At 36.1% G+C, this 16,409-nt stretch overlaps 1 protein-coding gene across 1 annotated transcript; it reads left to right on the top strand.

The window, feature by feature from the left end:
• The first annotated feature begins 104 nt into the window (after positions 1-104).
• LOC144449136 (vacuolar protein sorting-associated protein 53 homolog) lies at positions 105-15,573 on the top strand. Its single transcript, XM_078139599.1, has 19 exons — positions 105-199; positions 858-938; positions 1,465-1,668; positions 2,405-2,520; positions 2,870-2,989; positions 3,339-3,417; positions 3,935-4,002; positions 4,456-4,671; positions 5,061-5,304; positions 5,523-5,614; positions 5,963-6,205; positions 8,002-8,161; positions 8,803-8,885; positions 10,423-10,501; positions 11,016-11,164; positions 12,484-12,639; positions 13,746-13,797; positions 14,452-14,556; positions 15,377-15,573. Exons 1-19 carry the CDS (start codon positions 110-112, stop codon positions 15,545-15,547), a joined length of 2,508 nt encoding a protein of 835 aa, XP_077995725.1. The 5' UTR covers positions 105-109; the 3' UTR covers positions 15,548-15,573.
• Positions 15,574-16,409: the final 836 nt, after the last annotated feature.

The following is a 16,409-nucleotide window of genomic DNA, read 5'->3' as shown; positions in this document are numbered from 1 at the left end:
TGGAGAAGAATAGCATAAATTCCTACTTTTAGTTTCATATAGTAATCCGCATATGTTATCCGCCTATACCCAGCTGGCGTTGCGATTCAAAATGGCTACCGGTATCATCATGGATGAAGAAGACTTTGATTTGATCGACGATGAACAGCTCAAAGATCTTCTTGCATTCCCTCCAGAGGTGCAGCAAGCGATTGACCAGGTAAGTGAAGGCGATCGCAATAAATCCCCTAAAGATGAAATTTTTGACAGATTATTTTAACCAAATAATATTTTTGGAATAATTGAATGGTGCATGGTTGGTATTTATTATGATACCGGGCGGTGGGGGCCCGGGCACACCTCCATTCCCACCTGCACCGCCTCGAAAGCTTGTGCAGCGTCTTTCCGAGCGGTAGTATAGACCCAATAGGGAAGACCCACTTTTATAACACCTCCGATCCTAGCCTCAACTTCAATTTGAATTCATTGTACCCATAAATCAAATTTATACTTCTGTAAGTTCTGATTTGAAGAATTGCCAATATCAGTGATACATGTACCCCCTCCCCATGGGGTCTATCTCGGTAGCTGAAAACAGGTAATGATAGTGGGTCAATAGTTTGACAAAGACTGAAATGTGCAGTCGAAAATTTCAGGTAAAATTTTCAAGTTGTGTTTGGAACAAAAGTTAAATTCAATACTATGCCGTATGGTTTACCAACAAAGATGAATTTCCATTTGATGATAGTTTATCGATAATTTAGTAATGAAACTCACAATTATATTTCTTTATAGAAATTGAACAATTTACGTGTACATTATTATTTTTTTGTTACATTTTTTTAACACCAAACTTTATTACTCCATTTCTGTTTCAGGTCCTACCTAGCAGTGACCCACTGGACAGACCAGATTTCAATGCAGTTGAATACATCAATCAGTTGTTCCCAACAGAACAGGTAAAGTATAGTGTTTATTTAAGGTTCAATAACCTAGTAGCAGAGTTTGAGAAAATGTACTACACCTCATTGTTTCCAGTACACAACAGCAGAATTTCGGTCAGAATTCAACCTTGGTAGAATGACAGGTGAAACTTGACCTTCTTTCAAAAAATTGAGACTAGGTTTGTGATATACATACAGTGGGGGTATTGATATGAGTCTCAGAATGCATCACAAATTTGTTTATAAACCCATCGCTGAACAAAATGACAACTATATTGTATAGGATGCAGGCATGGAGAGCCCAGTTGTTTCTCTCAAGTTCATTTCATGCGTCTCTTTCTGAGACACATGACAATAGCCCATTGTACTACACCCCTGATAATACTGAAGAGATGTTGGCGAAAAATTGGGATTTGCTTCTGAGAAATTTTTTGACTCAGAGTTGAAATTGTCATTAGTAACTATACTAAAATGGTGGCATGTAAGCTATTAGTATTATTTGATTGGCTATATGTTTGCAACATTGTATCTTTCCTACTAGTCACTGGCTAATATTGATGATGTAGTAAGCAGAATGAGGTCCAAAATTTATCGCCTAGACACCGACATCCGACATGTTGTACGAGGCCAAACCAATGCAGGACAAGATGGAAGGGAAGCATTAGAAGAAGCACAGAAAGCTATTCAAGAATTATTCAGAAGAATCAAAGATATCAAGGAGAAAGCTGAACAGTCAGAACAGATGGTGAGTAAAGTGGTCTACTGTGGGTCCCCCTGATAGATATTTCATACCAGATGTGTATCCCCCTGGTAGATGTTGTACATACATCCACTATAGGTTCCTCGTAGTAGATGTTCCCTTCTAGGTATGTATCATCCTGGTAAATGTTCTAAATGTATACACTGTGGGGCCCCCTGGTAGATGTTACATGCTAGATGTGTACCCTCCCAGTCAATGTTATTCATGTAACCAACGTGGGTTCCCCTGGTAGATATTCCATGTTAGATAATATTTTCATCCACTGTGTGTCCCCCTGGTAGATGCTGCACATATTGTGGGTCCCATCCCATGGTAGATGTTGCACCTGCTTCTGCCCCCCCCCCCCCCCCCCCCTTCTCTCCACCCTGTAGATGTGGTACCTATCTTGGTCCATTGAGAAACAGATGTTACACACACTGAAGGTCCCCAAGTAGCTACATCTATTATTGTTCTTCCTGGTAGATGTGCCTGTGCTATGAGCCCCCACCCCACCCCCACCCCATGTAGATGTTTTTTATTTTTTTATTTTTTTTTTAGATTCATTTTATGTTACACATAAGTTTTGTTTAAAGTTCAGCTTAGCTAGATAGAATGTAGACTCCAGCAACATGGCAACATTTATGTTATGCTTAGACATTAAATGTTGTTTTGTGATTTTGATTATTTTCCTAATGTTTGTATTAAAATCACTGAAACTAACTGATATGATTTGTTATAACAGGTGAAAGAAATCACCAGAGATATCAAACAATTGGACCATGCCAAGAGACATCTGACATCATCCATTACTACATTGAATCATCTACACATGTTAGTAGGAGGAGTTGACTCACTAGAGTAAGTAATTGATGCATTCACTATACCGATACTATTTCATTTTGTTGTCTTGTTAGTGCTGGTTTCTTTGATGTTTTTATACATATAGCTCTTTCCCTTCACTGTGCTCTAAGGGATGTACAATTATTACACCTGGCACAGACCTATAATGGAACAACAGCCCTTTATATTCCCTCCTGAGAAGAGTACAATCCATTGTAGCCAGTAAGTACATAGGATTAAATCCTTCACTACCTCTATCCTACCAGGTCCCTGTTATACTGCTGGGTTTAGCTATCATCTTGGTATTGTATTTCTTATTGATGTAGATATAGCTTTGAATATTTATTGTAACACTTTTACTCCACAGGTCTCTGATTAGAAGGCGGCAGTACAGAGATGTGGCCAACCTTTTACAGGGTGTTGTCAATGTAATGGAGCACTTTGACAAGTACATGGGTATACCACAGATCAGACAGTTAGCAGATAGGTGAGTATACCATAGGTGAGACAGTTAGCAGATAGGTCAGTATACCATAGATGAGGCAGTTAGCAGATAGGTATGAATCTCACTTGCTTTCATTTCCATACCAAATTTGGCTATATGTTTGATAGATTATGTATTTTCTTTGTGTTACTATCCATGATTTGCGACACACAACATAACATTGTTATATGCTGATTAAAATTCTCAGTTCTGATATTTCCATACAAAAACATAAATAAATAAAAACAATGTTGATGGGTCAGAGCCAAGAATGAACAAAATGCTACACATAGAAATGAAAGCTGGCCAACACAGTATCGCTTGTATTGATAGATTTTTTATGTATTTCCAGAGTAAAACACATACAAATGGAAGTTGGTCAACAAATTATTGCAGATTTTGAAGAAGCATTTTCAGGACAAGGAGGAAAGGTAATTAGAAATTTTATCAACACATTTCCAAAGATATTCTGTAAAAGTGTTTTATATCCCAGATTTATCTGTAATCATTACATATGAAAGAAAGTGAAATTTGTGAGTAATTTTGAATACACAAGAGAGAGAGAGAGAATTAAAGGGGGAATGCCACTCCTGGAAAAAATGCACTTTCATAATTGTTGGTTCTGGAGAGTCATTTCATAATTTTACATCACCCACAATTACTTGCGATTTTAGAGAAACATCAAGTTGATAATGTGCCTTTATAGGGTATCTGTGCTGTGGGCTATTGCATGATGGGAGTCACCAGAAATAATATATTCATGGTTGTACAATGAATATTCATGAGAGATGTTTTACACTGAAGGGATAAGCACTCTGGAGTCATATGACTTGTATCATGTGAAATTCATTAAGTACACATTTACTTCTGTATTATTTTATTAAAATGATTCTAAGATCAAGATTATTCTAAGATGATACTTTGAGACTTGTTTTCCGTTTTTACCAGCCTCTTGGACCATATCAACTTCTTGCAGAAGCTTGCTTAGTTCTCAATGTCCTTGATCCCAAGTACAAGTAAGTATCAGTTCAAATGTTATTATAACAAGAAATTTTGTACATTATACCATACACAAGCCAACTTATATATATTCAAACAGAAAATACAGGATTTCTTTTCTTACCCCATGCACATGCCAAGTTGTATGCATTCAAACAGAATATACAGGATTTGTATTCTTACCCCCATGCACAAACGAAGTTGTACACATTCAAACAGAAAATACAGGATTTCTTTTCTTACACCATGCACAAGCCAAGTTGTACACATTCAAACAAAAAATACTTGCTTTTGTACCCATTTTGTTCTACCAAACAGAAAATACAATGCAAATGATATCAAGACCAATTTATCTTAAAGATGTTCAACCAAAAAGATTACAACTTAATGGGCATTTCAGAGTGTTTTAGCAGATTTCTGATGAAGATCAAAAATGTCAGATAACAAATGTCTCGTTTTTTTTGTTTCAGGAAAGATTTGATGAAATGGTTTGTGAAACTGCAGCTGCAGGAATACCTGGTATTGTTCCAAGAAAACCAGGATGTAGCCTGGTTAGACAAAATAGATCGAAGATACGCTTGGATCAAACGAGCACTCGTGGAAAGTGAAGAGAAATTTGGAAGACTTTTTCCCAATGAATGGGAACTCAGTGAAAGAATTTGTGTAGAATTCTGCAATATCACAAGGTCAGTCAAGCATTTGAAAGAAATTTAGTTCAGTGGCGACACAACAGAAGATTTGATAGAAAGTTATTTTCAGTTGTTAAAAGTTAAAAGTTAACTTGTGCAGTTCCATGTCAAAAAATGGACGACTGTGTTTACTCTAAAAAGAAATGTGAATGACATGTACCCCTCATGACACATACGTACTAAGTTCTGGTCATTTATTGTTGGTCTTTTTGTCATTTCACATACGTAATGAGGGAAAAATTAGAATCCTTAGTACATTTTAAAGAGCATAGAGTGTTGCCCATTTAATTCTAAAGACAAAATCATTGATAAAAGTATACCACTAGAGGGCGCCATTTATGGTGAATGTAACTTTGAAATGTTTTTGATTTTTGAATTCTTTTCAGAGATGAGCTAGCCAAAATAATGGCAAAGAGAGCTTCTGAAATTGAAGTCAAACTTCTACTGTTTGCTATCCAGAGAACCACAAACTTTGAAGCATTGCTGGCAAAGCGATTCACTGGTTGCACATTCCATAATGAAGATAGATCGCCTGATAGTACAGCCCCTACACCAGATATGGAGATGGCTTCTACTAATCCGTTTGAAATGGATGACGATGACGATGCTCAAGAAAAACCAGAGATAAAGGTAATGAATTGATGTTATATCTGTTACTACAATGCATGTCACAAATATATTGTGGTGCAATGTAATGTAAACATTCAATGGTACGTGGTATATACTATATAGTATGCTGTTTCATGATTTTTTGCATTTCCCATGTATTTGTTTTTATAATTTCATATGCGCTATCCAATGAATAAATTCCCCTAGTCTTAATGAAATACTTGCTTGTTATTCGTCAGACTGTAGCCAAACCCAAGGTTTCTCCATTTACTGGTATTATCTCCAAATGTTTTGAATCTCATCTACAAATCTACATTGATGCACAGGGCAGGTAAGAAATTTTATAAACATTAGGATAATCACCAATTATCCACACATCTCCTTTTAGTAGTCTTCAGTGTCAGACTTGCCCCATTAAACAACACACTGAATGTGTATTGCAGAAAACATCCAAAGCTCCTGTACAATTAAATTTAGTCAGAAACTCTGTCTTCCAAACCAGATTGACATGAAATCAATTATATAGACTTGTACCCCAGAGGTAGCAATTTCAACTGTCACTAGATACCTTGTAGAGAATGTAGTTTGTCTTTAACATTTATACTGCGATTGATCTAGGGAGATGTTGACATCTTGATTTTCATAAATTTATGAAATTTGTTGTTTCCTGTTCCCATAGAAACCTTGGAGACCTGATTGACAAGTTTGTGGCTGACTTCAGAGCAACAGGACTTCCTAAAGTGGAGGGTGAGGATGGTGGTACCATTCTACCATCCTGTGCAGATCTCTTTGTTTACTACAAGAAATGTATGGTACAGTGTTCGCAGCTGAGTACTGGAACACCACTACTGTCACTTACATCAACATTCCAAAGATATTTACGTGAATATGCAGTCAAACTGCTCACAAATAATCTGCCAAAGTAAGTTCAAGTTCAGATTATTTCTTTCATGTTACAATCTCAATATGCTGTAGCATCAAGGCTTCTGTATGGGTGGAATTCTCGCATTCATTCCCTGTTACAACAAGTCTTTTTAGTCCCCGCGGACGAAGTCCGGAACGGGGACTTATGGATTGGGTTCCGTCTGTCCGTCTGTCCGTCCGTCCGTCCGTCCGTCCGTCCGTCCGTCCGCAGCTGTTTCTTGGAGATGCCTGGACCGATTTTTTTCAAACTTGGTACTGGGGCAACATACTATGGCATACATATGCACGTCAATTTGTTTTATGATACGATCCAATATGGCCGCCTAGCAACCATTTTGTTTGCGAATTTTCCCTGTCTAGAGCCATAACTCAGACATGCTTTAACAGATCTCATTTAAAGTTGGTATTAGGACAGTGTTCTATGACATACATGTGCATATTCATTGTTGTCATGATACGATCCAATATGGCCGCCTAGCAGCCATTTTGTTTGTGAATTTTTCATGTCCAAAGCCATAACTCAGACATGCTTGAACAGATCTCATTCAAAGTTGGTATTAGGACAGTGTTCTATGACATACATGTGCATATCCATTTTCATTGTGATACGATCCAATATGGCTGCCTGGTAGCCATTTTGTTTGTGAATTTTCATGTCCAAAGCCATATTACTCAGACATGCTTGAACAGATCTCATTCAAAGTTGGTATTAGGACAGTGTTCTATGACATACATGTGTATATACATTTTCGTCATGATACGATCCAATATGGCTGCCTGCCAGCCATTTTGTTTGTGAATTTTCCATGTCCAAAGCCATAACTCAGACATGCTTAAACAGATCTCATTCATAGTTGGTATTAGGACAGTGTTCTATGACATACATGTGCATATCCATTTTCGTTGTGATACGATCCAATATGGCTGCCTGGCAGCCATTTTGATTGCGAATTTTCATGTCCAAAGTCATAACTCAGACATGCTTGAACAGATCTCATTTAAAGTTGGTATTAGGACAGTGTTCTATGACATACATGTGCATATCCATTTTCGTCGTGATACGATCCAATACGGCTGCCTGGCAGCCATTTTGTTTGTGAATTTTCCATGTCCAAAGCTATTACTCAGACTCCATTTTCATCGTGATATGATCCCCCATACCCAACCAATCCTTTATTGCTGGAGGCATATCCCATGTCCAACAAGCACACACAACATATCTAAGTCTGTTTGTTTTAGGTTCACAAATTTTGTTGCGTGATCAGAGTAGTGATAATTCCTTAAAACCCAATTATAGCGGGGACTATGTCATTCTCAATGACTTGTTAGTGAATAGATTCCCTTTATTACCCCCCAAATGAGCACAATTCTGGGACCATCTGTGTGTGGACAGTCATAGCTCTCTCACCCACAGCTCAATTTTCAACCAAACTTGGCACAAATGTCAAACACATATGCACATCACTTTATTTCGCAACCTTGCCCATTTTTGCCAAACAGCAGCCACATTTGTAGTAAAAATTAACATTTTTAGAACATAACTCAAGAAATTTACTTGTTTAGTGTATTTCTGTGTCAATAATGGTTTTCTTTGGAATGTAGCCCTGGAAGAGAAAGGTCAATGTCAAATACTTAACGATACTAACTGAAATCTCATAACATGATCATGTAGGAAGGGATACACACTTCTGTAAGTGTCTGTGTCTTTTCGTTCCAAAGCTGTTATATAGATGGTTGATGTGAAACTACCATTGCAGTCATGTTTGTAATGATAGATTTTTTATGACATTTCAGGACAAATGCACCAAGTGGAGGAATAACAGCGGGTGGACTGAATATCTCCAGTTTATTGAAAGACACACCAAGCGAAATCACCAAATTTACAGAATCTGAACAACGACTGGTTTGCTGTATACTTTGTACTGCGGATTACTGCCTTGAAACAACTCAACAGGTTGGTTTCTGCTAGAATCTACTCTCCTAAAAATTAAATGTATAGAATTTATAGCAAAGCATTAAGGATTCTGTTACAGTGCATTGCAGATTACTGTTCACTGGCCCTGTCTGGTACAACCATGCAGAAACCAATAAGAAATCACACATGCTACACTGTAAGATTGGATGAATACTGATTCTTGCTACATTTTGGTGTAAATTTGGTGATTTCACTTGGTGTGTCACCATGCAGAAACCAATAAGAAACCACACATGCTGCACTGTGAGATTGAGTGCATACAGATTCTTGCTACGTTTTGTTTAAAAAAATGAATTAACATGCCACCATACAGACGTCAGATACAGATATCAAAACATTGGTGACAGTATGTCTGTGTCTTGTTGCAGTACATTTAAATAGTTTACTTTATACAGAGTATTTAAAATGTAGCAAGAATCGCAATCTTGCTATCTTAAAGTGTACAACATACAGTTTCTTATTGGTTAAGCAACCCAATTTGTACAGTTCGAAGATGAATGCAGTAACAAACATTAAATTCCTATCTAACATACATCTTATAAAAATATGGGTGTTATGCATGATTATCATGCAATGTTATTCTTTCAACATCTCTTTATCTAAGATATATTTGTTTACAGCTAGAAGACAAACTGAAAGAGAAAGTTGATGCCTCTTTGGCAGACAGAATTGATTTAAGAAAAGAAATGGACGTATATCACAAGTAAGTCAAAAAATAAGATGTTAATGAAGAATTTTATATTGCTGAAATATATGTAGATTTATATAGTTTATCTGTTGAATATGCTTTCAATGGCTATCTGTTATCTGTGGAATTACAAAAAGACTGGAAAGCTGGCAAAATGTGAATGGAAATTCTCTGTTAACGGGTACTAGCATTGTTGGAATCAAAATGTTATGTAACATCTTGACACTGATAAGGAGGATGTGTGATATACAGTCAAAAATAACTTACACCCTTACCCTATGAGTTGACTTTTCCATACAATGATGCAAACAATATGACGGCATTAAAAGTACATGAAAAGTTGTTCTCGTAAAAAACCAGGAACAAGCTTAAATTTCGTATGGTAAAGTTTTTGATGATTCAAGCCACTTTGATTTTCAAATGAATCAGTCCCAGATATACATTCTTTCTAATCAGTTTTCACACTTGATCTTAATATTCTTCATCATGTCAGTGGCCATACTACCGATGTACTGGCTGCAGTTTGGACAAAAAGTGACAACTTTATCAGAGTTGTTTGATTGTTGAGACTGTTTCAGGGACTGTTGTCTCATCATCATATAGTTCTTTTTGATGTCTGCTTTCTTACTCTGACGATATTTCTGTTGTCGTAGCCTATCTTTTTCTCTCTTTCTGGCCAGACGTTCTGGATTTCTTTTCAATCGTTGCCTCTCCAGCGATCTCTCTTCCCGCTTTCTCTGTGCATCATGTCTTTTGTAGGCTTCATAAGCTTTCTGTCTGTCTGGGTTAGTCTTCAAATTGTAATGGTAGCGTTGTTGTCTAGCTCTTCGATTCATTTGTTGCTTGTGAGCCACTTTTTGTTGTTCAGTCGATGTTTTATCACTCATGGTGAGAACTTTATCTGGAATGTAGTAGTCTGGATGATTTTGATGTCAAACCTGGTATGGTTTATTTGGATTCTTTCCAATCCAAGTTTACAATAGAAACAGCAAAATGGAGTCTTGTAGTTCAATATATTCGAAGATGTGACACACTGTTTGGGGTACACCAGTTTATATGGGGGGGGGGCTTTCAAAAAAAAAAGTCACCAAAAAAAAGTGGAAAATTTATGTCTTAATGGTCAACAGAAAAAAAGTGCCTTCTAGTTGCCCTTGGAAAAAAGTTGCAGTCATGGTGGCCAAAAAAAATGAATAATTTGATTTTGGGTCCAATTTGTCCATAAATTCTCACCCCACCCCACCCCCACTCCCACCCCCACTCCCACCCCATTTTATTCCTTACAGACATGATGTAGATCAAAGTTTCAAAGCAAAGTCACTGTTTCTAAGCAACACATTGCAACACATTATATTTGCCATTGCTAATTATGACACTTTGTAGCAACACTGTCCCTAGTGTTTACAGCAGTATATTGACCCTGTGAACTATGACCTTTTACTTGACCTACATTTTGTAATGGAGTACAGTAGTTCATCCTTAGTACAATCAGAAATTGAAAGCAGGTTTGGCAAATGAATAAAACATCAATGAACTTCATATGTTTGTTTTTCAGTGTAATTTCCAATTGTATACAGTTACTAGTGCAAGACTTGGAAGCTGCCTGTGAACCAGCCCTCATAGCAATGAATAAGGTAATCGCAGAACTTGTATCACAGGAAGCAATGTGCTGGGGGGGGGGGGGGGGGGGGGCAGCTTGTGTATACATGGTAACGTAATGTTAGAATTTATAATACAGGAAATATTGTACTAAGAAGGGAGAGGGTGAGCAGTGGAGTTGTGTGTGAACCAGTCTCCATAGCAATGAATTATAAGTTATTGGTAGAAGTCATCGTACAGGAAATAGTCTGGTGGGAAGGGGAAACTGCCTGTGCACCCGCCCTCATAGCTATAAATGATAGAATTTATCATGTCAGAAATACTGTGCTAGTGACAGGGAGGGATAGAGGAAAGCAATTAATATTCTGTACTGTAAGGTATCAGTATCTAATCAATATTTTATAGCAATTGGAAGAAGATTTAATATTCAATCATCTAAAATCCATACTTGCTCACATCTGACATTTTCAAATAACAACCTAGTTCCCTAGGGGTCATTCTTATTAAATTCCTTGCATCAGTGTAATTAATATTTGCTCTGTTTTTTAGATCACCTGGTCCATTGTGGAAGCTGTAGGCGACCAAAGTGGTTACGTCACAGCGATCACAACACATATGAAACAAACCGTTCCTGTGATCAGAGATAATTTAGCGTCAGCCCGGAAATACTTTACCCAATATTGTATTAAGTTCGTAAAGTAAGTCTGTTATAGATCTATCTGCCTCTAGGTATATACAGAGACAGTTCAGGAGACAGTCAAAAAGAAGATGTACATATTTGATCAGGATTTACTGATAATTACTATGGATTTCAGAAAGGTTGGAGGAAATGTAGAGATACAGTAGATGGAAGATTATGGTTTAGGATTAGACTACCAGGCACCATGTCTTGGCGTAAACAGTCTCCAGACATTTCAATGTCAAAGAACTAGTTTCATTGTTTTCACTAAAAAATGTAACTTACTGAAAACCGATATCTGTACCAAACTTTTCATGTCAAAAAGATGTGATTCAAACTAAAAGTATTCTATTACTGATTTTACATTTTAACCATGTTGGATTTTTATATGTTGTATATGTCTTATTTGTTCAAGTTTTTTTACATTCTATGGTACAAACTGATTGATTTTCAACAAATTAGTGTATCAAGTTACCATCCTACGACATTCACAAACAATGTGTACATGATTCATGACCTGTGTGTTTCTCGGAGTACAGAAAAAATGCTGACCCAGAAGCTAGTGCTCTGTACAGCAGTTTGAATTTCTCGCATTTGCATAGATTAGCCATAATCCTCTTTATATAGGGCAGCTCTGTGTCATACATTATGTTAGTGTTTATGCCAGAAATGCAATCCTGAAAGTGATAGGCTTACAAACTAACTTTCTGTTGTCATAAGATGCAACTCAAACTAGATGTATTGTATACTAATATTGCTGCACGTTAAAATGTGTATGGCCATGGTAGGTTAATCTTGCAGGCGTTCACATAATGATGCATAGAGAGTTGTTTTTAGTTATGTTTTTCAGAACACAAACTTGAAAGACCATGGAATGTGCGTGCGTACCAATGATGAAAGACTTTGTATCATCTGTTTAGAAGGCACAACATTGGTTCCAAAACTTGTTATTTTAGACAATTTTCCTGCAAAGTACTTAAAAGTAAAATCTAACAATTGCTGTACAATTACATTTTTTGAACTTTGATACCAAAATTACCATTTATAGAAGGAAAATTACAAAACTGTTAGACCCTCTTCATGTCCAGTCATCTGCTATGGAACACATACATTGCCTTTGAATCACATGACAATAATACAACGTGTATGTCACGCATACACTAAGTATATGCAGCTAAAACCTCCCTATTTTCATGAATAAAGTACTGCTGGGTACTTAGACGGTCATATTCAAATCTGGTTTGAAATGACTCATCAGCAAAGTTCAAATAAATTACTCTCCAAGTGTATAGACAGCACAGAGCATAAAAATCTTGTCTCATTTTTTTTGCTTTACAGTTCTTTTATACCAAGGTTTATCAACCACACTTTTAAATGTAAACCTGTTAGTACCGTTGGTGCAGAGCAGTTACTACTTGACACACATTCACTGAAGACAGTCCTTTTAGACCTACCCTCTATAGGATCTACAGTAGCAAGGAAGGCACCTGCAAGGTAAGTCAAAGTCAAGAACAATAGAGAAAATATCTGTTGACATACTGTCTTGCAATCAGTCATTCATTCATTCATTCATTCATTCATTCAATCATTTATTCATTCACATGTACATTCACTCAATCACTATGTAAATTTTACATTGATATCCTTCCTTCTTGCAAATTTTATATTTTTAAATTATTAAAGTGGCCATATGGATGAGAATTTGGTATTTATTTTGGATTTTTATTCGATAAAACAGCTTCACTATGTTTTTCTACTTGAACAAATAATGTGAAATAACATATACCAAGTCCATGTTCATAACTCAATACATTGCAAAAAGATGCAAAAAGTGTAAAAAAGTTTGTTATTGTATATACAATAACAAACATTTTACACATAGTTTAATGTTTTGCAGTTTATTGAGTTGCGCCATATGGCCACTTTAATACTTTGAAGGTCATAATACTATGATTGTTCATCATGGAAGCACTATTAAAGATTCATTACACAAGTTCTCTTCTTTCACTTTTAATTGAGAAACAGATATGATGTACATTTCGAACAAATCACTTGTCCTTCTTCACTGTCATATATTGATACTATGTGTTCCAAACACAATTTGCATATTCATGAGTACATTTCTTCAACTCTCAAACCCCCATTTGTCTATCATACTGATAATATAATTCCAAACACAATTTGCATATTCGTGTGTACATTTCTTCAACTCAACCCCTCATTTGTCTATCATACTGATAATATAATTCCAAACACAATTTGCATATTCATGTGTACATTTCTTCAACTCAAAACCCTATTTGTCTATCATACTGATAATATAATTCCAAACACAATTTGCATATTCATGTATACATTTCTTCTGCTCTCACCCATTCATTTTAATACATATGTAAACAACTGACATGCCATTGAAGTGTGTCTAAAAGCACTGACAACCACATTCATGTTACATGACTAATGTAAACAACACAAGTGATTTGCAGAAATCCAGTGAAAGGACACATTTTGCGGTATCTAAAACTAAGACTGTGTGAGGGTTTATTTTAAACACCATGAGATTATTTACCCTGTTTTGTGTTATTTTCATTCTTTTTCAGTTATACAAAAATAGTGGTTAAAGGCATGACCAAGGCAGAGATGATTCTCAAGGTAAGTAACAATGAATTATCTACAGTACGCTGTGTTTTCTAACTTTTAAGTGCCATAGTATACCCCAAAGCTGTTCTACTTGGATGACAATACACATGCATAGAACCTTGATTCAAGTGTTCTTGTGTAATGTTAATGTCAGTGCCCACTTTTGATGGCATTAAAATTTATCTGCAGTAAGTTGATGGCATAACAGGGGTTTTGTCAAGAGTTTAATATACATAGCCATGTACTAAATTATGTCACAAACCATTTACAGTACTGGTATATATACCTGGATTCCATGTTTGAGTTCTGTCAATAGCAGCTGAGGGATAGTTAAAAGTACATTGCAGTGAGTAGAATAGTAGTGTCTGGAATGGGAGAAAATATCCATGCGTCAGAAGAAATCACCTCTGATGATAACACTCTTATCAGCTGGGTGAAAGTTACATTTTAAATTGTGCTACTTTGACATTATAAACTGGACACTCTATAGACTTCCTAAGTATCAATAACACAGTTGGTTGAGATCTCTGGTGTTTTATGCTCTGATCAATTACTGATACAAATAATGTCTTGAGATGAAACTTGTCTTATTCCTGATTACCACGAACATTTAAAGTCAACGCTATTTATTCTAATGCTGTAACTATGTGTTGTTTACACCTACAGGTTGTGATGTCACCGCATGACCCACCTCAAGCTTTTGTTGATAATTACATCAAACTAATAACAGATTGTGACACTGCCAGTTTTCAGAAAGTCTTAGAAATGAAGGTATGGATAGATTTAAAAAAAATTTTTGTTTCATCACAATTTTGAAAAAATTCACATTTTGTAAACATTTGTCAACCACCCATACACTTGAGACCATAATTAGTGGCTTATAAACAAGGAACCGAGTATAAGACACAACTCAGTACTAAATACTTTTGCCGATATTCACCTAAATAGTAGTAAGTATTTCTTGTATCATAACCTAGGTTTGTAATTATGTGTACAAGTAACGTTTCACCTATTCAGGTTGACAGGCTTTGTCAAACTCTCTGTTTGCTAGCTTTACCACTAGGCAGAATAGTGGCGATGACGTGATCGTGATTGTAGAGATGATGTTGTACCAACCTGATGAACTAAGGCCTAAAAAAAATTGTTTGGTTCCGGTTACCCAACCCCACTTGGTTTTTCACGCCGACCCTGAACTTTTTTTTACCTATTCAAGAAAAATAAAATAAAATTGCGAAAATTGTGAAGTCTCGCAAGAAATATGGATGCGGAAACTGACATCAACTTGAAAATACAATATAAAACTGTTCTTCTAATCTGTAATGGCTTTACATCTGATGAGAAGAAACCAATAAAACAGAGATCATATGGAAAACAATGGAAAACATAACTACCTGAACTAGACACTCACATATGAAAAAAATATATATAAAAAATAAACTAAAAAATCTACCTCCCCCACCTATTCTAAAATTGAGTGTAATCGGAACCACACAATTATTGTTTTTGTTAGGCGTAAATACTTTTTCTGATATTGAAGTAGGAAGCATTGTACACATGTGTATATAAGTCATTTGTATCTTTGTGTTTGCAGGGATTGAAGAGAAGTGAATCAAGTACAATGTTAGATATATTCCGACAGAGAGCTCCAGCCCAGTCAACGTCATCAACATCGTCAGCATCAGGTTCACACTTCTTACAATCCAACCCTGAACAAGAATCTAGAATACATAAATTAGAAAAACTAATCAAGAAAAGACTATGATGTAATGATATCATATCAATTGTAATTATGACGTCAGCAATTTGTTAGCATAGACCCTCTGCTTGTTTAGTTTCGGTTATGTCTTCTCAGCGCTCGCTTAGGCATTTGAATTCAATTAATGCAAATTCTTACTCGGTTTTAAATCTACCCACTGTGTCAGATGACATCAATGACATCACCATGTGATTTTAAATGTACCCACTGTGTCAAATGACATCAGTGGCATCACCGTGGTGATCTGAATTAATGAGAGCATAATAGAGCTGTGCAATGTAAACTGTGTCAGAAGCCATTCAGCCAATCACAAATGGAGAGATTTTATGATGGACTTAAATGAGTCTAAATGGGTCAAGCCGTTGTTATGTGATGTTGTAATATAATTGTAAGTTTGAACACAGAACTGTTTTGCAAATGTCTAAGCAAATGTTGAGAGGATAAAGATGAAATCAACCAAGCCAAGGGTCTAGGTATGCAATTTGTTGAATAAAGTGTTGATGTGTACAAAGTACTTTTGTATAGATGGCTTCAAACATGTTACAAAATGGGATGAAGATTGAACTGGTTTTTGTACTCATGTGCTGCTTGCTGATCAGAAAGAAAAAACACATTGGTTTGAATATAGAATCACTCAGGTTATGTTGTGAAATGGTATCTAAACTATATTTACCCACGGACATGTTGACAAAGTGAAGAAATGGAATATTACCGCAATGGTAATGAGTACAATAACAGCTTAAATCTCCACCTTGTTTTGCACTTCAGAGGGCTTTGAGTATTGATTTGAATCAGACCCAGTCAGGTTGTATCTTGAAATGGCGTCTAAACTCTTATTTATTTATAATGTCACATTTGATGGAAATTG

The sequence above is a fragment of the Glandiceps talaboti genome, chromosome 18 (genome assembly GCF_964340395.1).
Source record: "Glandiceps talaboti chromosome 18, keGlaTala1.1, whole genome shotgun sequence".
Classification (NCBI taxonomy): domain Eukaryota; kingdom Metazoa; phylum Hemichordata; class Enteropneusta; family Spengelidae; genus Glandiceps; species Glandiceps talaboti.
This window is presented reverse-complemented; position numbering and strand designations above follow the sequence as displayed.